The 17,281-nt window shown below is 38.9% G+C and overlaps 2 protein-coding genes across 3 annotated transcripts in view; one reads left to right on the top strand and one right to left on the bottom strand.

The window, feature by feature from the left end:
- The first annotated feature begins 332 nt into the window (after window positions 1-332).
- rpl5a (ribosomal protein L5a) lies at window positions 333-3,471 on the top strand. Its single transcript, XM_059502219.1, has 8 exons — window positions 333-470; window positions 896-965; window positions 1,187-1,302; window positions 1,403-1,537; window positions 1,623-1,825; window positions 2,486-2,663; window positions 2,937-3,025; window positions 3,306-3,471. The coding sequence occupies exons 1-8, from the start codon at window positions 468-470 to the stop codon at window positions 3,403-3,405; spliced, it is 894 nt and encodes a 297-aa protein (XP_059358202.1). The 5' UTR covers window positions 333-467; the 3' UTR covers window positions 3,406-3,471.
- Window positions 3,472-7,571: 4,100 nt separating this feature from the next.
- Window positions 7,572-17,281, bottom strand: part of dipk1aa (divergent protein kinase domain 1Aa) — a 41,502-nt gene continuing 31,792 nt past the window's right edge. Inside the window, exons 3-5 of one of the 2 annotated variants that reach the window (XM_059502216.1) lie at window positions 12,220-12,327; window positions 11,774-11,950; window positions 7,572-8,623 (exon numbers count right to left, since the gene is read on the bottom strand). In XM_059502216.1, the coding sequence (XP_059358199.1) occupies window positions 7,811-8,623; window positions 11,774-11,950; window positions 12,220-12,327 (1,098 nt within the window). In that variant the 3' untranslated portion in view covers window positions 7,572-7,810. The remainder of the gene's footprint in view (window positions 8,624-11,773; window positions 11,951-12,219; window positions 12,328-17,281) is intronic. The other variant, XM_059502217.1, reaches the window with a different exon arrangement.

Below are 17,281 nucleotides of genomic sequence, written 5' to 3'. Positions count from 1 at the left end.
CTATTTAGTCTGCATTTAGTTCTTCCTATGTATTTATTATTGTTACTATTTTTGATTATATTGTTAATTGCAACTTAATTTTTGTATTTCACTGTATTTCACTACAGTATCCTGTACATTTCAAAGACACGTTAAAACAAATATCTATCTGTCTGTCTGTCTGTCTGTCTGTCTGTCTGTCTGTCTGTCTGTCTGTCTATCTATCTATCTATCTATCTATCTATCTATCTATCTATCTATCTATCTATCTATCTATCTATCTATCTATCTATCACGTGTCCTGCATTAGATTAGATTTTCCTGCCGTTTATCCTCCACGACGCTAGAGGCGCACACACTTTTGCCTCCGAGTGTTTTGATTTTCCGGCCGCAGCGCAGCATGAACTTCCTTTTCACAGTGCAGCGGGAGCAATATCGGAGTCTGAAGACTTCAGTCTCCCAACCTAAAGGAGAAAAACGATCACAAAATGGTCAGTAAATCATTATAATACAATGATCTGCCCATTACGTTCCCTCTCCTGCTATTTCAGCTCGATTTCCATTAAAGATGAACACTTAAAACGACGGGATGGTTATAGATTTAAGTCGATTAGACCAGTCGCTTGTGGAAACGTCATTGGCACATTTCTCTCAAAATACTCAAATAATTATTTTATTGACACTGAAAGCGCACAAAGTAAAACATTTTCCCTCTGGAGTGGGGTTTGTTTGCCGTGGTTAGATGTTTATTCCTCTGTTCAGTTTTGTGTTTCGTGTTTACTGTCACGCAGCGCATTGCATTTCTTGGTTATGACCAGAGGTGTCCAAGAGTGTCATTAGTCAGATTGCTTCAGATTATGTTCTTTTTTACAGCCATGCTTATCAAGTTTTAACAGTTGAGTTTTTTTTTTCCCAGGGCTTCGTCAAGGTTGTTAAGAACAAGGCGTATTTCAAGAGATACCAGGTCAAGTTCAGGAGGAGGAGAGGTATGTTGAGGTGTTTCCTTACCTTTGTTTTAACTGAAGGATGTTTTCATTGTCACAATAAAATGGCCTGAATGTATTACTGATGTAAAAACTTTTCACAACACTCTATGCTGTCTGACAGCCTGACCATACTGGTTTTTAGCTGGTCAGTTAATAAAACCCCTCTTAGACCAGCAAGCCGGCTTAAAATGGTTTTTAACTAACATTATTGACTATTTCAGAGGGAAAAACTGACTACTTTGCCCGCAAGCGCCTTGTCATTCAAGACAAGAACAAGTACAACACACCGAAGTACAGGATCATCGTTCGACTCTCCAACAGGGATATTGTTTGCCAGGTACAGTTAACCACCATGTCATCTTTTCCAGCCATGCTGAAATATTATTAATTAACATTGTGTTGCTGAATGTATCAGGACAATTTTGCATCTTTTTCAGATCGCATATGCCAAAATTGAAGGCGACGCGATCGTCTGCGCTGCTTACTCTCACGAGTTGCCAAAGTATGGCATTGCTGTTGGACTGACAAACTATGCTGCCGCCTACTGCACCGGTTTACTGTGTGCACGCAGGGTAAATGTCCTCATCAGTTATGAATGGTCTGGTACTGTTCACATCTCAAAATATGATCATATTCAGACTTGCTTTCTGCTTATAGCTGCTGAATAAGTTTGGTCTGGATAAGGTCTATGAAGGCCAGGTTGAGGTGACTGGTGATGAATTTAATGTGGAAAGCATTGATGGCCAGCCAGGGGCATTTACATGCTACCTGGATGCTGGACTCGCCAGAACCACCACAGGGAATAAGGTGTTTGGAGCTCTCAAAGGAGCAGTTGATGGAGGACTGTCCATTCCTCACAGGTCCGTACATAGTTTATTTTCCCAGTTTGCAAAGCTTAGATTGTGGACTTTGATTCACCAATTTTGGGTGCTTTAAAAAAAATCTTTATAGAAACATTAAATATTCTCCACAAAAATATTGTCTGTACAGATGACCTGAAGTCACTAATGATCTCTAAAATACCACAAAAAAAGAAAATAAATAGCATGCATAACAATCCTTGCAGTGAAATTGATATTTAATTTTCACTAAATTAAAAATAAAAAGAGGCTTTTTACCAACCCACAGACTGCCAAGTAAGTTACACTGTCAAAGTCCAGAAAAGTATGAAAGACGTCATCAGAACAGTTCATCTGCCATCAATAGTTCAACTGTAACATTATGAAGCGACAAGAATATTTTTTGTACACGAAGAAAACAAAAATACCGACTTAATTCAACAATTCCTCTCCTCTGTTTCTCTTAACTTCATCGTAGCGCCATTTTGGAGATTATGAGCTAAATGCAGACAGCGTATGTTCTTCTGAGTCAGCCACGCCACAAGGTTGCGCTGTTTTTTCTTTCAAATCAAAGTTTAAATATACGTAAAAACATATCCTTGTAGCGTGGCTGACTCAGAATAGCGTATGCTGCCTTTGTCATCATGATGGGAATATTGACATTACAGCTTTTTTTCTCAGCACTAAACGGTTCCCAGGCTACGACAATGAAAGTAAGGAATTCAATGCGGAGATGCACCGGAAGCACATCATGGGCCAAAATGTGTCCGAGTACATGAGCTATCTGATGGAGGAGGACGAGGAGCAGTACAAGAAGCAGTTTTCCCGCTTCATCAAGAACGGCGTCACACCCGACTCTGTAAGAAACACTTTGCCATATTACTTTACTGGCAACATTTGTTTGCTTTTTGTAATACAGATGTGAAACTAGAAAGTGTCATGATGTCCATCAAATGCTGTATCATCTATAGATGCACATTATTTGTGGCATGATGCTGGTGGCTAAATGTCAGTTATTTGTGTTGCAGATTAACAAATGTATACAGCTGAATATTTTTTTTTGTGTGTAAATCTTCTGCTTTACCTTCACCTTACCTTCCCTTACTAATATAAGATTATCTGGTCACTGCAGGTTGAAGAGATGTACAAAAAGGCCCATGCTTCCATACGTGAGAACCCAGTTCATGAGAAGAAGCCCAAGAGAGAGGTTAAGAAGAAGAGGTGTGTTTTCAGGCTTTTATCATTTCTTCAGATTTTTTTTCTTAAGGCTGCTCTGCCTACTGACAGTAGTGGAATTCACATTGCCATGAAACTTGAAAGTGTTGGCATGTTTTAGTTTTGATGGCAAAACTGTATAAATGTTCTTAAATGTTCTCATCACCGGTGATGCTGTAGCTACTACTTACAACAGTTGCATGTCAGATTTATTAATTTTTTTTTACACTATTTCGAACATACTGGGTTTTTCTTTTCTCATCACTGATGAATATTGTTTTGGTAGATGGAACCGTGCCAAGCTGACTCTGGCCCAAAGGAAGGACCGTGTGGCCCAGAAAAAGGCCAGCTTCCTCAGGGCTCAGGATGCTGCTGCAGATGACTAAAAAGATGAAGTGTAAACTGCTCCAAAGAAAGTGTGCACCTTTTCCAAATAAATAATTTGGAAAGAATACAGTGTGTTTGTGGTCTTTGGTGTAGTAGAAGATGAGAAAATGTTGATTTGACAATGAAGACGCATTTGGGATATTATTTGAAACACTTTTAATGTGCAAAGTCATGCAATCAGATCTTATAAAAATCTCAATTTAACTCTTAATCAGCAGCAGTATGATTTATGAATACACAAAACTGAAGCAGTCTGTCTGCCGACACGCAATCTGAAATATCCCACTGAAAAATGCTCCATAAAAAATGACGCACCTTATAATCTCTTCGTAAGTACATCAAGAATCATGACTGTGATAAACATTTCATATTGTTTTTAGAATAAAATCAAATTTTTATCATATCAAGATGGTTTTCACTAGAAATGCCTTAGAAGTACAAATTAGGAATCCAACAAACCAAAATAAAAAATGATCAATGTTTTGAACTTCCATGGTTGAGAAGGACCTCCCAGCATCATTTACAAGACTCACTCTTGTAAACATTCAGATCAACAAGGGCAAGCTCACACTACAGAACTGTAAGACTACCTGGGGCCTGTTTCACAAAGGAGGTTAAGTGAAAACTTATTATTAACTTAAACTTAGTATTTTAACCATAACATGAGGGAAACTCTAGGTTTTCTGTTTCAGAATGGAAGGTTTGTCAAACCCGAGAAAGCAGGGTAAGTCGAGCCTGTTTCTGAAAGAGAGCTAACTTATACTCTTGAGTCAGTTACCATGGTAACTTTATGAACCTAACCTGGTCAGGAGCAGGTTTTCTTCGATAAACCCAGTTTCTTTCGGTCTCCTCCCCATTTTTAAACACTTCATTGATGCACGCTGGAAAAATGCTCTTCTTACAAAGTGTTTTTTTCCCCCCAAATACAAATATAATTTTTTTTTTTAATAAAATGAAGATTGATTTTCTATGTAAGAAAATGATATAAGATACTTAGTCATGTTTCTTGGGGGGGATTTAAATTAAGTGCATTTTACTTAAGTAAAATTATATGCCAGTGTGGTAATAAAAACAACCTTAATGCAAATGGAAAACAAGATTATTCTGAGTGTCCATTACTAAGTGCAAATCAACTGTAGCTCCGCCCTCCATCGACACAAGGTTAAATACGACACATGTGAATAATGGCTTCAATGGTGTAGGCAGTAATATTTCGGGCACAGAAAACTAGCTTGTAATGCGATTGATTGGGTTAGAGTCCGGCTTTTGCCGAGCTCGTTCTTCTCACTTTTTCCATCACGTCACATTAGAATTTATTTTTAAAAAAATGAACAAAATGATCTAAAAGTGGATGTAAAGTCCCTAACGACATAATTATAAATTACATTTATAATTGTAATAAATATAATAATTTACAATCTGTTATTATTGCATCCTGTTATTGTAATACCAATACGGAGGTGCAAATGTATCTGCCAGTATAAAGAATAACTAGCATTTAATTATTATTAACACTTAGCCTGTTGCAAAGAACTGCTACTTTCACATGGTAAATAGAATATATCACGATTTTCACTGTACATTTTTTCTGTAAATAGCATCTAGAGCTACTTGCACTTAGCCTACTGTTAATAGGATCTATCGCTAAGAAAGTATGTTAATTCCACTTGTGTAAATAGTGTAAATAGCCACTGCCGTATTTTTCTTACTCTATTGGCAGATCATTTGTAAAATAAGAAAAATGCACTTAAAATATTATTATTAATATTATTATTTTACATATATTTTTTGCCCATGAGATACCATAAAATTATTAACTATTAGTTAATTAATCTAACGTTCTGCCAGTTTTCACCTGTGATATTATAACACTGATAAGAATTACATTTGTATCGAGTCTTAAATATGCAGATGGCTTTTTGGCGGGAGCTGTTGCCATGGTGAATCGTAATATCAGCGCTCCATTAATAATGGCTTTTTATAGTTGTGGTGCACACGCTTAACTCAGAGTCAGTCAATTCAGAGTTGATTAAACCAACTCATTTCAGCTGTTCTGTAACCGAAAACTCAGAGTTTCCCATCTCAGGGTAAGTCAACTCAGAGTTCAAGTTTAAACTCAGAGTTGGTTGAACCTCCTTAGTGAAACGGGCCCCTGGACTTCTGTGGTGTTTACACTACACAACCAAGTTTCTTGTCATAGCAGCACACATACTACGCAATACAATGTTGAAGAGGTTCACAAACTACAAGACATTTGGTCAACATTTTCTCACACAATTTCATGCAAGTGATTAACAAGATTTTTCCATTTATAACATCTGGACTGTTGTTGGCTGGATTAGTTTCCACCTTGTCATTGCATCGCACCCTGCTTTACAATAATATCAAATAGATTAGAAAATAATAGTGTGACTGCTTGAGAAAAGCTCAGATCATAATGCTGACCTGCTCAAAGCAACTACAATGGGCACTGATTTGGCCGGGATCCAGGGATTCTGTCACAGACCTTGAAAATCCAAGTAAACGTTGTGTAGTGTGAGCTGCGTTAAACCTTTAAAATTGGATTTGGCATCACAAACTAATTAACAGTTCACAGCATTTATTAATCTAGGTTAATGTTCATTTTGAAATATTATTCTAAGGTAATTCACGTTTGTAATACATTATACAACTTGAGATGCTGTAAATGTATTTGTACACATATAAATTAACATTAACACAGACTAATGCTTTAAAAGTATTGTTTTATGAACTTGTTTTAAGTATTATAACAAATGTAACCTTATATTGGAATTTGTAACGTTCAGATCAGTCTGACCATTTCCAAGAATTTTTTAAGTACAAAGAATGAGGCGTTTTCACCCACAAGCATCAAACACACCCACTGACAACATGCATATCAAGGCATTGGATTAATATGCCCATTTCAAAATGGCTCGTTTATGGCTCTTTTTGCTGTGCTTATGTGACAAACATTACAATAGGAGACTTACACAACCACAGTCTGTGGCGAGTGCTTTCTATGTTAACATCCAACAATGGATGTAAAGTTAGTGTCATTTGCTCCTTCATAAGAGCTGAAGGAAGGGTAAAATAAACATGATCAAAAACTACAACAAATGATTCGTTTGGACTACAGCGCATATTTTCTGGGATTTGTGATATCATAAATACCAATAAATGGGACGAATGTTATCACTGTGTCGGAGACACGCTAGCTTTCCCAAGACAGATGAACTTAGAATGGTTACAATCATTCGGGTTTAAATTACGCTCAATCTGATTTGATGTTGAAGCAGTTTACACTGAAGCTCGCAGGCGGCTATGGTAAGGGGCATGACATTTCCCAACCAGGCACCGAGTACTGCCAATGACAACACACACTGGCCCAGCTAATCAATCACAGCACATTTCGTATTTCAGAAGGCGGGCCTTAAACTTGATACAGGAACTCTTTGAGCCTTTCATGCCAGACTTGTTTGAGAGGTGTTGTAATGGAAAATATGTGAAAAATTATGTGTTTTTCGAACAACCTAGTATGACAGCCTGTTCTAGTACACCCCAAAACAAAATCAGGATTTTGTAAAAGAGTATAATATAGGACCCCTTTAAAGGGATACTTACTCACCCACCATGTCGTTCCAAACCCATAAAAACTTTGTTCATCTCTGTAGCGCCATTTTGGAGAATATGAGCTGAATGCAAGCAGTTTACACTCTTCTGTGTCATCCACTACACAAGGATACATTTTCTATGTGTATTTATGCTTTGATTTGAACAAAAACAGCGCATCCGTGCAGCATAGCTGACACAGAAGAGCGTAAGCTGGTTGCGTTCAGTGGATGTTCTCCAAAATGCTGCTACGGACACAGAGGAGACAAACTGTTAAATAAAATCGTTATTTTTGTTTTCTATGCATACAAAAGTATTATTGTCGCATTCATAACATTACGGTTCAACAACTGATTGCAGAAGGACTGTTCTGATGATGTCTTTCATACTTTTCTGAACCTCGACAGTGTAATTTACTTGGCAGTTAATGGGACTGTCACAAGCCTCCTGGTTTTTATCCAAAATATCTTAAATTGCGTTCTGAAGACAAAGCTTTTATGGCTTTGGAACAACATGGGGGTAAGTGATTAATGACAAAATGTTAATTTTGGGGTGGAGTATCCCTTTTAGTTCTTAAATTGAACCTGAGCAATAATTCCTCATGGTTTTAATTCTACCTTCGTCATGAAAAAGAACTTAAGTATCAAAGCAGCAATGAATACTGCCATCAGCCTATTTTCCAGCCACTTTGCTACCAGCATTGTAATTTCCAGCCAGATTCACAATGGCCTGAAGTGCTTCAGAAGACATTCTAGAATCTGAATGTTGTTACCAGTGCATCTTCATTTCTCTTCAGGAATCATTGGTGTGTGAGATCTGTTTCCATAGCAGTGTCTTGAGGTTGTTAAGAATGAGCGAGTGCTCCATTTCCATCTGCTCAGCTGAACCTTTGAGAGCCATGCAGGCGAACAGCTGCTTATCCAGCTCCTTCTGTAGATGGACCGGAGCTCCTCGTAGGAGGTAATCCTTCAGTGCTCCGCAAGCCCTGGCCAGGTTGGGTTGAGCCACCTCGGCATTGCAGCGGTGTTCTGCGCGGTTGCATGAAGTCCTACAGTCCACACCATAGACGCAGTCCTTATCATCCTCACAGCGCTGAAGGATCATGGCCTGTTTGAAGGCCTCCTCAGCTACTACACGCCGCCCGTCCACCAGCCTGAGGTCATGGCGATTGGTGTAACCAAAAGTACTGGCTCTCATGTCGCACATTAAGAAGCTCCCAAAAGTACCATGGAAGATGTCTTCTATAAGCTCCAGCAAGCCGATAAAAATTTTTGCTTTGCGGGGCCAGGAAGGCGTGAACCACTGGTCCATGTTTCGCCTCATGCCTGTAGGAATCCAAAGTTCCATGGGCCATGGCAGACTGAGCCCGTACAGGGGAGTGTGAGGCACCCGCTCCACTACGTACAGGTCCCCACAGAAGCCCAACAGTCTAGGTGTGTGCTCTCGGTCCTGGAGCACCACTGCTAGCAGAACCTCGTTGAGTTGCAGCAAAGCCCATGTGGACTTGGCTTCTGGGAGAGAGATGTGGCCGTCTTTATTGCTGTCCGCCAATGAAAAAATCAGGCCTACCAAACTGGAGAGGTTGGCTTGCTCTCCAACTTTTGCCTGTAGAAAAAAAAAGACAGAATTTGCGTTGATTTTGTGATGTTGTACAATTCCAATTGATGTCAACTGATTTTTGTTTGCTGACTAGGTTTGCGCTCAGGTCATCTTAGTTTTACGAACTTTGGCACACACCTGAACACCATACAAGACATCATTTTAAAGGGGTCCTATTATGCTCTTTACAACTCCTTTAGTATGTCATGTTGCTGTTTGTGCATGAACAAGATCTGCAAAGTTCCAAAAGGGAGTTATTCTCTACATCAGTAAGCACTGCTTTCTTCCGGGAACATTCACGTCACAATATTCCTCATTTAAAAATTTCTGCCCAAGGTATAAGCAAAAATAAATTATATAAGGGGGTAAGGTCTGGTTAAGTTGCATTAGATATCCTCCTGAGACCCAGTCATTGGAGTTTTTGCCTCAGTAGTGGACATTGTATTTTAGTGAATTTCTCTGAGACCTCACATGTCCCAGTTTTAAGTCTGGATGTCCTGTAAAGAGCACATTCGGGAGGTGTTGGTGGGGGGGGGGGGGGCTGTTTTAGCCCTTAAATTTCATTTTATCAATATAACCAAATGTATAGACTAAGTTCATATTTTTGAGTTGAATAAAATCAAATAAATTATGTTAACATATGAGAAATTTGCATAGTCAATTAAGAAAAACACATAAAGGTACTTCAAGCCTTCACTCAAGTGAAAAACACTTTAATAATCCTCATTGCTGAGTTTCTCTCATATCTAAAGTCTGCAACACACCAGTTTTTGTTCTGTGTGGAGTTATACAATCGAATCCTTTCATGATAACATACATGCTGTTAATAATTTATTAATTGTGCGGTGTGAGATTCATTGGTCATAACAGAACTTTGTGAGATTGCGATGGACATAGAGTGACAGCTTTTTATTGGTTATAAAGAGCACTCTTTGTGAGTTTTCTAGGCTTATAATCCATTCAAAATGTAGAACTTTGTTTTTTGGCCATAGACACATTGCAAAATTTTGCAATTGATATCTGCATATTTATGTGGGATTTGCTCTCGAAGTAGTAGTGATTGACATAGTGATAACCATAACAATAGATGGGACAAATATGTGAAAATGTTCATTTAGACTAGAGCACCCTCATTAATTTCAGAAGCACCCTCAGTGAGTATTTCTCAGGAGGATATAATAAATATGATGTGAGTTTGAGCATGATAGAAATGGTAAAATCAAACAAACAAATGTGTTTGTTGTCTCCATTGTAACCCGGGCATGAACTGGAAAGGGAATGGTGAGCAGCTCATTTGCATATTTATGGAGACGCACACAAACCAAACATGTTGTTGCTTCCACCCAAAAAGGGGAATTTTCAGCTTGGAATAATAAATGTTATTTGGTGTATTATGAGCTGAAACTTGACAGACACATTCTGGGGACACCTGAGACTTTAATCTTGTAAAAAGGAATAATAGGATCCATTTAAAAATCTGGTCAAGGGTCATCTTACATTGTTTTAAAGAGGTGAATGCTGTTTTTGCATCTCTGGTGGGCACCTGCCAACTGTACCATAGTCCATTTTTAAAAGCTGATCTAGGGTACAGTTCACTGCAGATATGCAATAATCCTAAATAGTAGGAGTAAACAGCTGTTGATGAATGATTTGGTCAAATTGTGTGAGGCCCTGTCCAAAAATGGCACACAACAAGTGATTTGATTCAAGTGACAGGGCCACTTCCACTTCTCGCATCATTAATTATCGCAAGTGGAGATCTATTGAGCCCACTGATTTCTCAGATTGTCTTTTATAACTACATATTTTTATATGTATGTAAAGCGCTTTGAGATGCAAATTTTAAAGGCGCTATATAAAATAATGTTTATTATTATTTTAGAACGGTGCTTGTGAGCTTTGAGTTATATGCCCTTGATGTATACTTGATGTAAACTTAGACTTAATCAAAGTGGGATTACATCACAAAAATGGGAACTCAGAGGATGACCATGAGGGCTTACGGTTGCACTTGGGACAGGGCCAGCGAGTGTGCTCACTTAATCTCCTGACAAGCGTGACTAATGTACAGCAAGTAAAGAGATAAATGTATAACAATTTTTTTTGATTGCCTCCATCACAAATTGACATTCTCTGAAGTGTTTTCAGTACATCTGCTTTAGATGGACACAAACACCATTCAAATGTGATGCTTCAGAAACACAAGACAGATTCAAAACCAAAGTACAAAAATGAGGTTAGCAACCCTTTCCATTTTGCAGATTTTTTATGCATACTTTAGTAAAAGTATTTAAGCATAATTAAAAATAATTTAATATACATAGATACTTTAGAACTGAATAAACTAGTAGAAATATGTACTATAGCAATGAAATTTAAAAGTTTTATTAATCTTACAGACCTGGAAGGAAAAAAAGCACACTTTTAAAAAGTCATCCTTCCAGGTTTTCCAAGACTGTGAGAACCCTGACTGCACCTTTTAGTCCCTTTTGTAAACAGGAATGTCACTTTTGAGAAATTAATTTGTTTTTTAATTGCTAAACTACAGAGCCCCACACATGGCATGCAGGAAAAAAAATTGTAGGCTATATCCTGTGCACAATTTACTATTTCGGTCCCTTGATTTATAAATTGTGTGCAAATGTTAGCAAATCGAGGGGACAATTTAGCAAATCAAGGGAATGAAATAGTAATCGTGTGCACATTTTAGTACATTGAGGGAACAAATTAGTAAAATGTGCACACAATTTATTATTTTTTTTCTTGTATGTCATGTGTGGGGCTCCATATTAAACAAACACTTAAAAGGTGAATTCTCTACAATGCTGCTCTATTTTAGCATGTAACTTGCAGAAATTACATACATAATGTATAATTAAAGTCAGCTTGAAATGAAAATTCTAAAATCTATTTTTTAAATGCATGTTATAGATCTTATTGTGAACAATTCATCCATGCACGTATCATACTTTATTCATATACATATTTTTTTATATTGTAATCAAACTGCCATAACAAGTGACAAACATCTGTCTGTTGACATTTTTGTGGCTTTCCTTTAGAGAAGTGAGTGCTAAACAATGCAAAAAGTGCTATTAGGACCTTTAATGAGCAGTAACAATTTCTAAAACCAAAAAAACAAACAAACATCCAAACCTTCAAATGACTGGCAACCATTTCTTTGAACTTCTCTACAGAGGTTCCTCGAGTGGGTTTGTCAAAGAGTGCGACCTCTTTCTTCGGCTCCAGCTCATCTCCCAGCTCATAGTGTAGGATGTCAGTCAGATGACACTTGATGACACCATCATGATCACCCCAGCTGCCTGTATAGACCTGAGAGCGAAAGAGGAACACACTCTTATCATGACAGTACGGAGACCTATGTGGTTTCAAGGATGGCCAATCCTGCTCCTAGAGGGGGCCTTGTTCATTCAGAGTTCAGCTTCATCACACCTGCATAAAAGTTTTCTAGTGTTTCTGAAGACCTTTACTTATCTGGTTAAGGTGTGTTTAATTATTGCTGGGCTCTTCTTGAAGGTACCTTGCAGAAGCAGGATTGGATTGTATTTAAGGGCCAGTGGTTGAGTGTGTTAGTGTCAAACCTGATTGTTTGGCTTGGTGGAGAGGCACCTTCCAAAGTACAGTGAGCTTTCTTCACACAGGCTGCTACAGGCAGAGCCATCAATAATGCCTTTGCTGTATTTTTCACACTGTTGGAAAGGGAATGTCCATTTCAATAAGAATGTATGTGACATTCCATCAATCAAAGTAAGCTTTACACTAAGATGTTGAGTAATGGTTTGAGTAGCATCTGCCTGCAAAACCGGAGGAGTTTTTCTGCATTTTCAGGGCCGCATTTCTAAGACCCTAGGTTTTTAGTGACAACACCACCTATCGAATTAGAGGACCAGTGAAGATGGATGACAATCAGAGTGTGAGTATCAAATGTGAATCAATTCTTATTTGTTTAACATTAAAAACAATTGTGATACATTTCATTGGAAAGTTAACATAGCCGAAGTGATCGTGATTTGCTAAATAGTATTGAATACATATACAGGTGCTTCTCAATAAATAAGAATGTTGTGGAAAAGTTCATTTATTTCAGTTATTCAACTCAAATTGTGAAACTTGGGTATTAAATAAATTAAATGCACACAGACTGAAGTAGTTTAAGGCCCAATCCCAATTCTACCCCTTAGCCCTTCCCCTTTCCCTTGTCTCGATTCTCTTTTGGTTGGAGGGGTAGGGGTAAGGGGAAGGGCCAGATAGCCCTTCAAACGAAGATTTTTCGGGACCACACTTCAGACGAAGGGGTATGAATTATCTCAGAAAAAAGGAATTGGGATTGGGCCTAAGTCTTTGGTTCTTTTTATTGTGATGATTTGGCTAACAATTAACAAAAACCCACCAATTAATCTCAATAAATTAGAATATGGTGACATGCCAATCAACTAATCAATTCAAAACCTGCAAACAATTCCTGAGCCTTCAAAATGGTCTCTAAGTTTGGTTCACTAGGCTACACAATCATGGGGAAGACTGCTGATCTGAAAGTTGTCCAGAAGACAATCATTGACACCCTTCACAAGGAGCCACAAACATTCATTGCCAAAGAAGCTGGCTGTTCACAGAGTGCTGTATCCAAGCATGTTAACAGAAAGTTGAGTGGAATGAAAAACTGTGGAGAAAAAAAAGATACACAACCAACCAAGAGAACAGCAGACTTATGAGGACTGTCAAGCAAAATCGATTCAAGAATTTCAGTGAACTTTATAAAGAATGGACCGAGGCTGAGGTCAAGGCATCAAGAGCCACCACACACAGACGTGTCAAATGAATTTGGATACAGTTGTTGTATTCCTCTTGTTAAGCCACTCCTGAGACGTCTTACCTGGGCTAAGGAAAAGAAGAACTGGACTGTTGCCCAGTGGTCCAAAGTCCTCTTTTTAGATGAGAGCAAGTTTTGTATTTCATTTGGAAACCAAGGTCTGTGAGTCTGGAGGAAGGGTGGAGAGGCTCATAGCCCAAGTTGCTTGAAGTCCAGTGTTAAGTTTCCACAGTCTTTGATGATTTGGGGTGCAATATCATCTGCTGGTGTTGGTCCATTGTTTTTTTTTTTTTGAAACCAAAGTCACTGCACCCGTTTAGCAAGACATTTTGGAGCACTTCATGCTTCCTTCTGCTAACCAGCTTTTTGAAGATGCTGATTTCATTTTTCATCAGGATTTGGCACCTGCCAACACTGCCAAAAGCACCAAAAGTTGTTTAAATGACCATCGTGTGGGTGTGCTTGACTGTCCAGCAAACTAACTAGACTTGAACCCCATAGAGAATCTATGGAGTATTGTGAAGAGGAAAAGGAGAAACAACAGACCAAACAAGGCGGATGAGCTAAAGGCCACTGTCAAAGAAACCTGGGCTTCCATACCACCTCAGCAGTGCCACAAACTGATCACCATGCCACGGTGAATAGAGGCAGTAATTAAAGCAAAATGAGCCCCTATGAAGTATTGAGTACATGTACAGTACAGTAAATGAACATACTTGGCAGCCATATCACCCTGGAGCCCAAGACCCGTTTCCCACTGAAGCTAAGCAGGGCTGAGCCTGGTCAGTACCTGGATGGGAGACCTCCTGAGAAAACTAGGTGCTGCTGGAAGAGGTGCTAGTGAGGCCAGCAGGGGGTGCTCACCCTGTGGTCTGTGTGGGTCCTAGCGCCCCAGTGTAGTGATGGGGACACTATACTGTCAACAAGCACCGTCCTTCGGATGAGACGTTAAACCGAGGTCCTGACTCTCTGTGGTCATTAAAAATCCCAGGATGTCTTTCGAAAAGAGTAGAGGTGTGACCTCGGCATCCTGGCTAAAATTCGCCCATTGGCCTCTGACCATCATGGCCTCCTAACAATCCCCATATCTGCTGATCGGCTTCATCACTCTGTCTCCTCTCCACCAGTAAGCTGGTGTGTGGTGGGCGTTCTGGCGCACTATGGCTGCCGTCGCATCATCCAGGTGGATGCTGCACACTGGTGGTGGATGAGGAGATACCCCCAGACTATGTAAAGTGCTTTGAGTGCCTAGAAAGGCGCTATATAAATGTAATGAATTATTATTATTATTATACTTTCCAGAGGGCCAACAATTCACTAAAAATGTTTTTTTTTTGTGTGTGTGACGAGTGAGGCGGGGCCGAGAGCCGTGGGAAAAGAGCGAGGCCGGTGGAGTGATTTGGAAATGAGCGACACCTGCGCCACTCACCGGTCTCGAGTCCCACGGAGGAGATCGGAAGGATACAAAAGAGGAACGATGACAGTGAAGGACAAGAGAGGACCAGGCCTGGGTTTTATTTTGTGTTTGGTTTTGTTTGTGCGCAGCAGTCGTCCGGGAGGGGCTGTCGCGCTTTCTTTTTGTTTATTTTGTTAGTTAAGCTTTCATTTGAATGTTCGCTGGTTCCTGCCTCCTTCTTCCCGTGATTGTGAAGTTTGTAAATCGTTACATATTGTTGAGATAGTGAATTGGTGGGTTTTTGTTAAATGTGAGCCAAAATCATCACAATGAAAAGATCCAAAGACTTAAACTACTTCAGTCTGTGTGCATTGAATTTATTTGATACACGAGTTTCAAAATTTGAGTTGAATTACTGAAATAAATGAACTTTTTCACGACATTCTAATTCATTGAGAAGCACCTGTAGTCATCATATATAAACCTCTGATTCATTTTATGAATCTGTTGCATGACTGGTAAGCTTGTGTTGACTTAGTGACAGCACATTAAACTGTAGCACGTTCGGTGTGAAAGCTTGTTTAATTACTCATTGTTTTTCAATTTTAATTAAGTTAAAATAATCTTAATGTTTTAACTATCACGTGCTCACAGTCAGCCAGTTTAACGTTACCCCACAATACATGTTATGAGTACGTCTCTTAATTTTGACAGGTTTTATAATGTTGATTGAGATGTATGACATTTTAATAGTCAGATATTACAGAGAGGCCATCATAATAATTGACTGTTAAAATATCACGTGTTAGATTGTGTCATGTTTTGGCTACGTTCCTTTAGCCTGTACAGCCTAATGTCTCAGTGGTTGTCTCATCTATCTGTCTTAAATTATTATTATTATTATTATTGTGTAGAGCAGTGGTTCCCAACCTTTTTCAGCTCGCGGCCCACACAACCAAACACATATGTTTGCGTGGCCCACTGCAAAAAAATTAACTGACCCTGCTATTGTTGGGTTAATAACTTAGTATTCAGAAGCTAGATTGTTAACTGTATTTATTGAATGAACTAGGGCTGTGCGATATGGAGAAAAAAATAAAAAAACTAAAACTTTTCTTCAAAAAGTTGTAACGTCTCTAGAACAGACATAAGTCAAAATAATCACTATAGTAAAGGTGTAACAAAATGTATAGACTTATGGCAAAAAAAATAAAAAATAAAAAAATAAATAAATAAAAACCTGTGTCCAGGTTTTTTTTTTTTTCAATGCATTGTTAATAGAGCTCATTAATTGTAGCGGTGCCTCAGGTGTTAAAATAGATTTGTTATACATTATACAGGTTCACACATAGGCCTACTCCGTCTGCAGTGCGTATACAGTCTGTGTAAGTGGTTCAGAAGCAGCAGTGAGAGTGCGTTATTGTAACGCGAAAGCACATCAAAATAATGCACGAGCGCGAATCTCTCTGTTCGCACGCAGATTTCCTTTTTCTCTCTCACAAAACCAGATGTGCTTGCTCAGGTACATGCTGCTATCACCCGGAGAGAGTGCAAACACTTAAAACGTGTCTCCTCTCACTTAAACTGCGTCCTGTACACTCACAACTCTCTCTATGCTCATGTGCTAGATATCAGTTATTTTCGCACGCTTTTATTTCTAACCTTTTACCGCGTTCAGTGTGAACGCTCTGATCCATTAACATGGGCTCGGAAAAAAGGCGCATCACAGACAGTGTATGAACCTGGAGTTAGACATATGCCCGGTCTGTTCTGTTCTGTTCTGTTGCATTCTGATTGGTTCTGATAGCATACTGCGTGAGGTCAGGGCCGCGGAAAATCGTGCTATAAAGCCATGTAGAAATCGGGCACGCTCAAATCGTGATTTTATGACTATTTCTATTAATCGCACAGCCCTAGAATGAACTGGCAATGAACAGAAAATAACTCGGGCTGCACCACTCAGCAAAACGGGAAAACCAGATCCAGCGTGAGCTCGGCAGTGGATAGACAGTCAGCAGAGCAAGCAGTCAGGAGGAAACATGTTGACAGCCATTTATTCATGTTTGAATTTGTTGTTCTGTAGCATATGCAGCAAAAATATAAATTGGTGGTTTATTCTTAAACCAATCAGCCAGCTCGAATAGTGGAAGCAAAGTTACAGTTTAATATTTTTTTTATTTTTTTTTATTATTATATATATATATGAAATTATGTCATTATGTTATGACTTAGACATTTTTATATATGTTAACAATATTATAATTGGCGGCCCACCTGCAATACCACCTTGAAAACCACTGGTGTAGAGATCTCGCTCAGAAAATCGATCCTGGGAGCTAGACTGAGAAGACTGGGCATGATATTGTGGTGAATAATATACTGTATTTTCCGCACTATAAGGCGCACTTAAAAACCTTTAATTTTCTCAAAAAACGAC

This window comes from Carassius carassius, chromosome 20 (genome assembly GCF_963082965.1).
Source record: "Carassius carassius chromosome 20, fCarCar2.1, whole genome shotgun sequence".
Lineage (NCBI taxonomy): Eukaryota > Metazoa > Chordata > Actinopteri > Cypriniformes > Cyprinidae > Carassius > Carassius carassius.
Note: the sequence above shows the minus strand (reverse complement) of the source record. Positions and strands in the feature narration are given on the sequence as shown.

What these genes read in the sequence shown, in the direction of transcription:
- rpl5a (XM_059502219.1), top strand. An exon ending in CAAGTTCAGGAGGAGGAGAG is followed by an intron (nt 966 to 1,186) that starts GTATGTTGAGGT and finishes TGACTATTTCAG; the next exon opens with AGGGAAAAACTGACTACTTT. An exon ending in ACGGCGTCACACCCGACTCT is followed by an intron (nt 2,664 to 2,936) that starts GTAAGAAACACT and finishes TGGTCACTGCAG; the next exon opens with GTTGAAGAGATGTACAAAAA.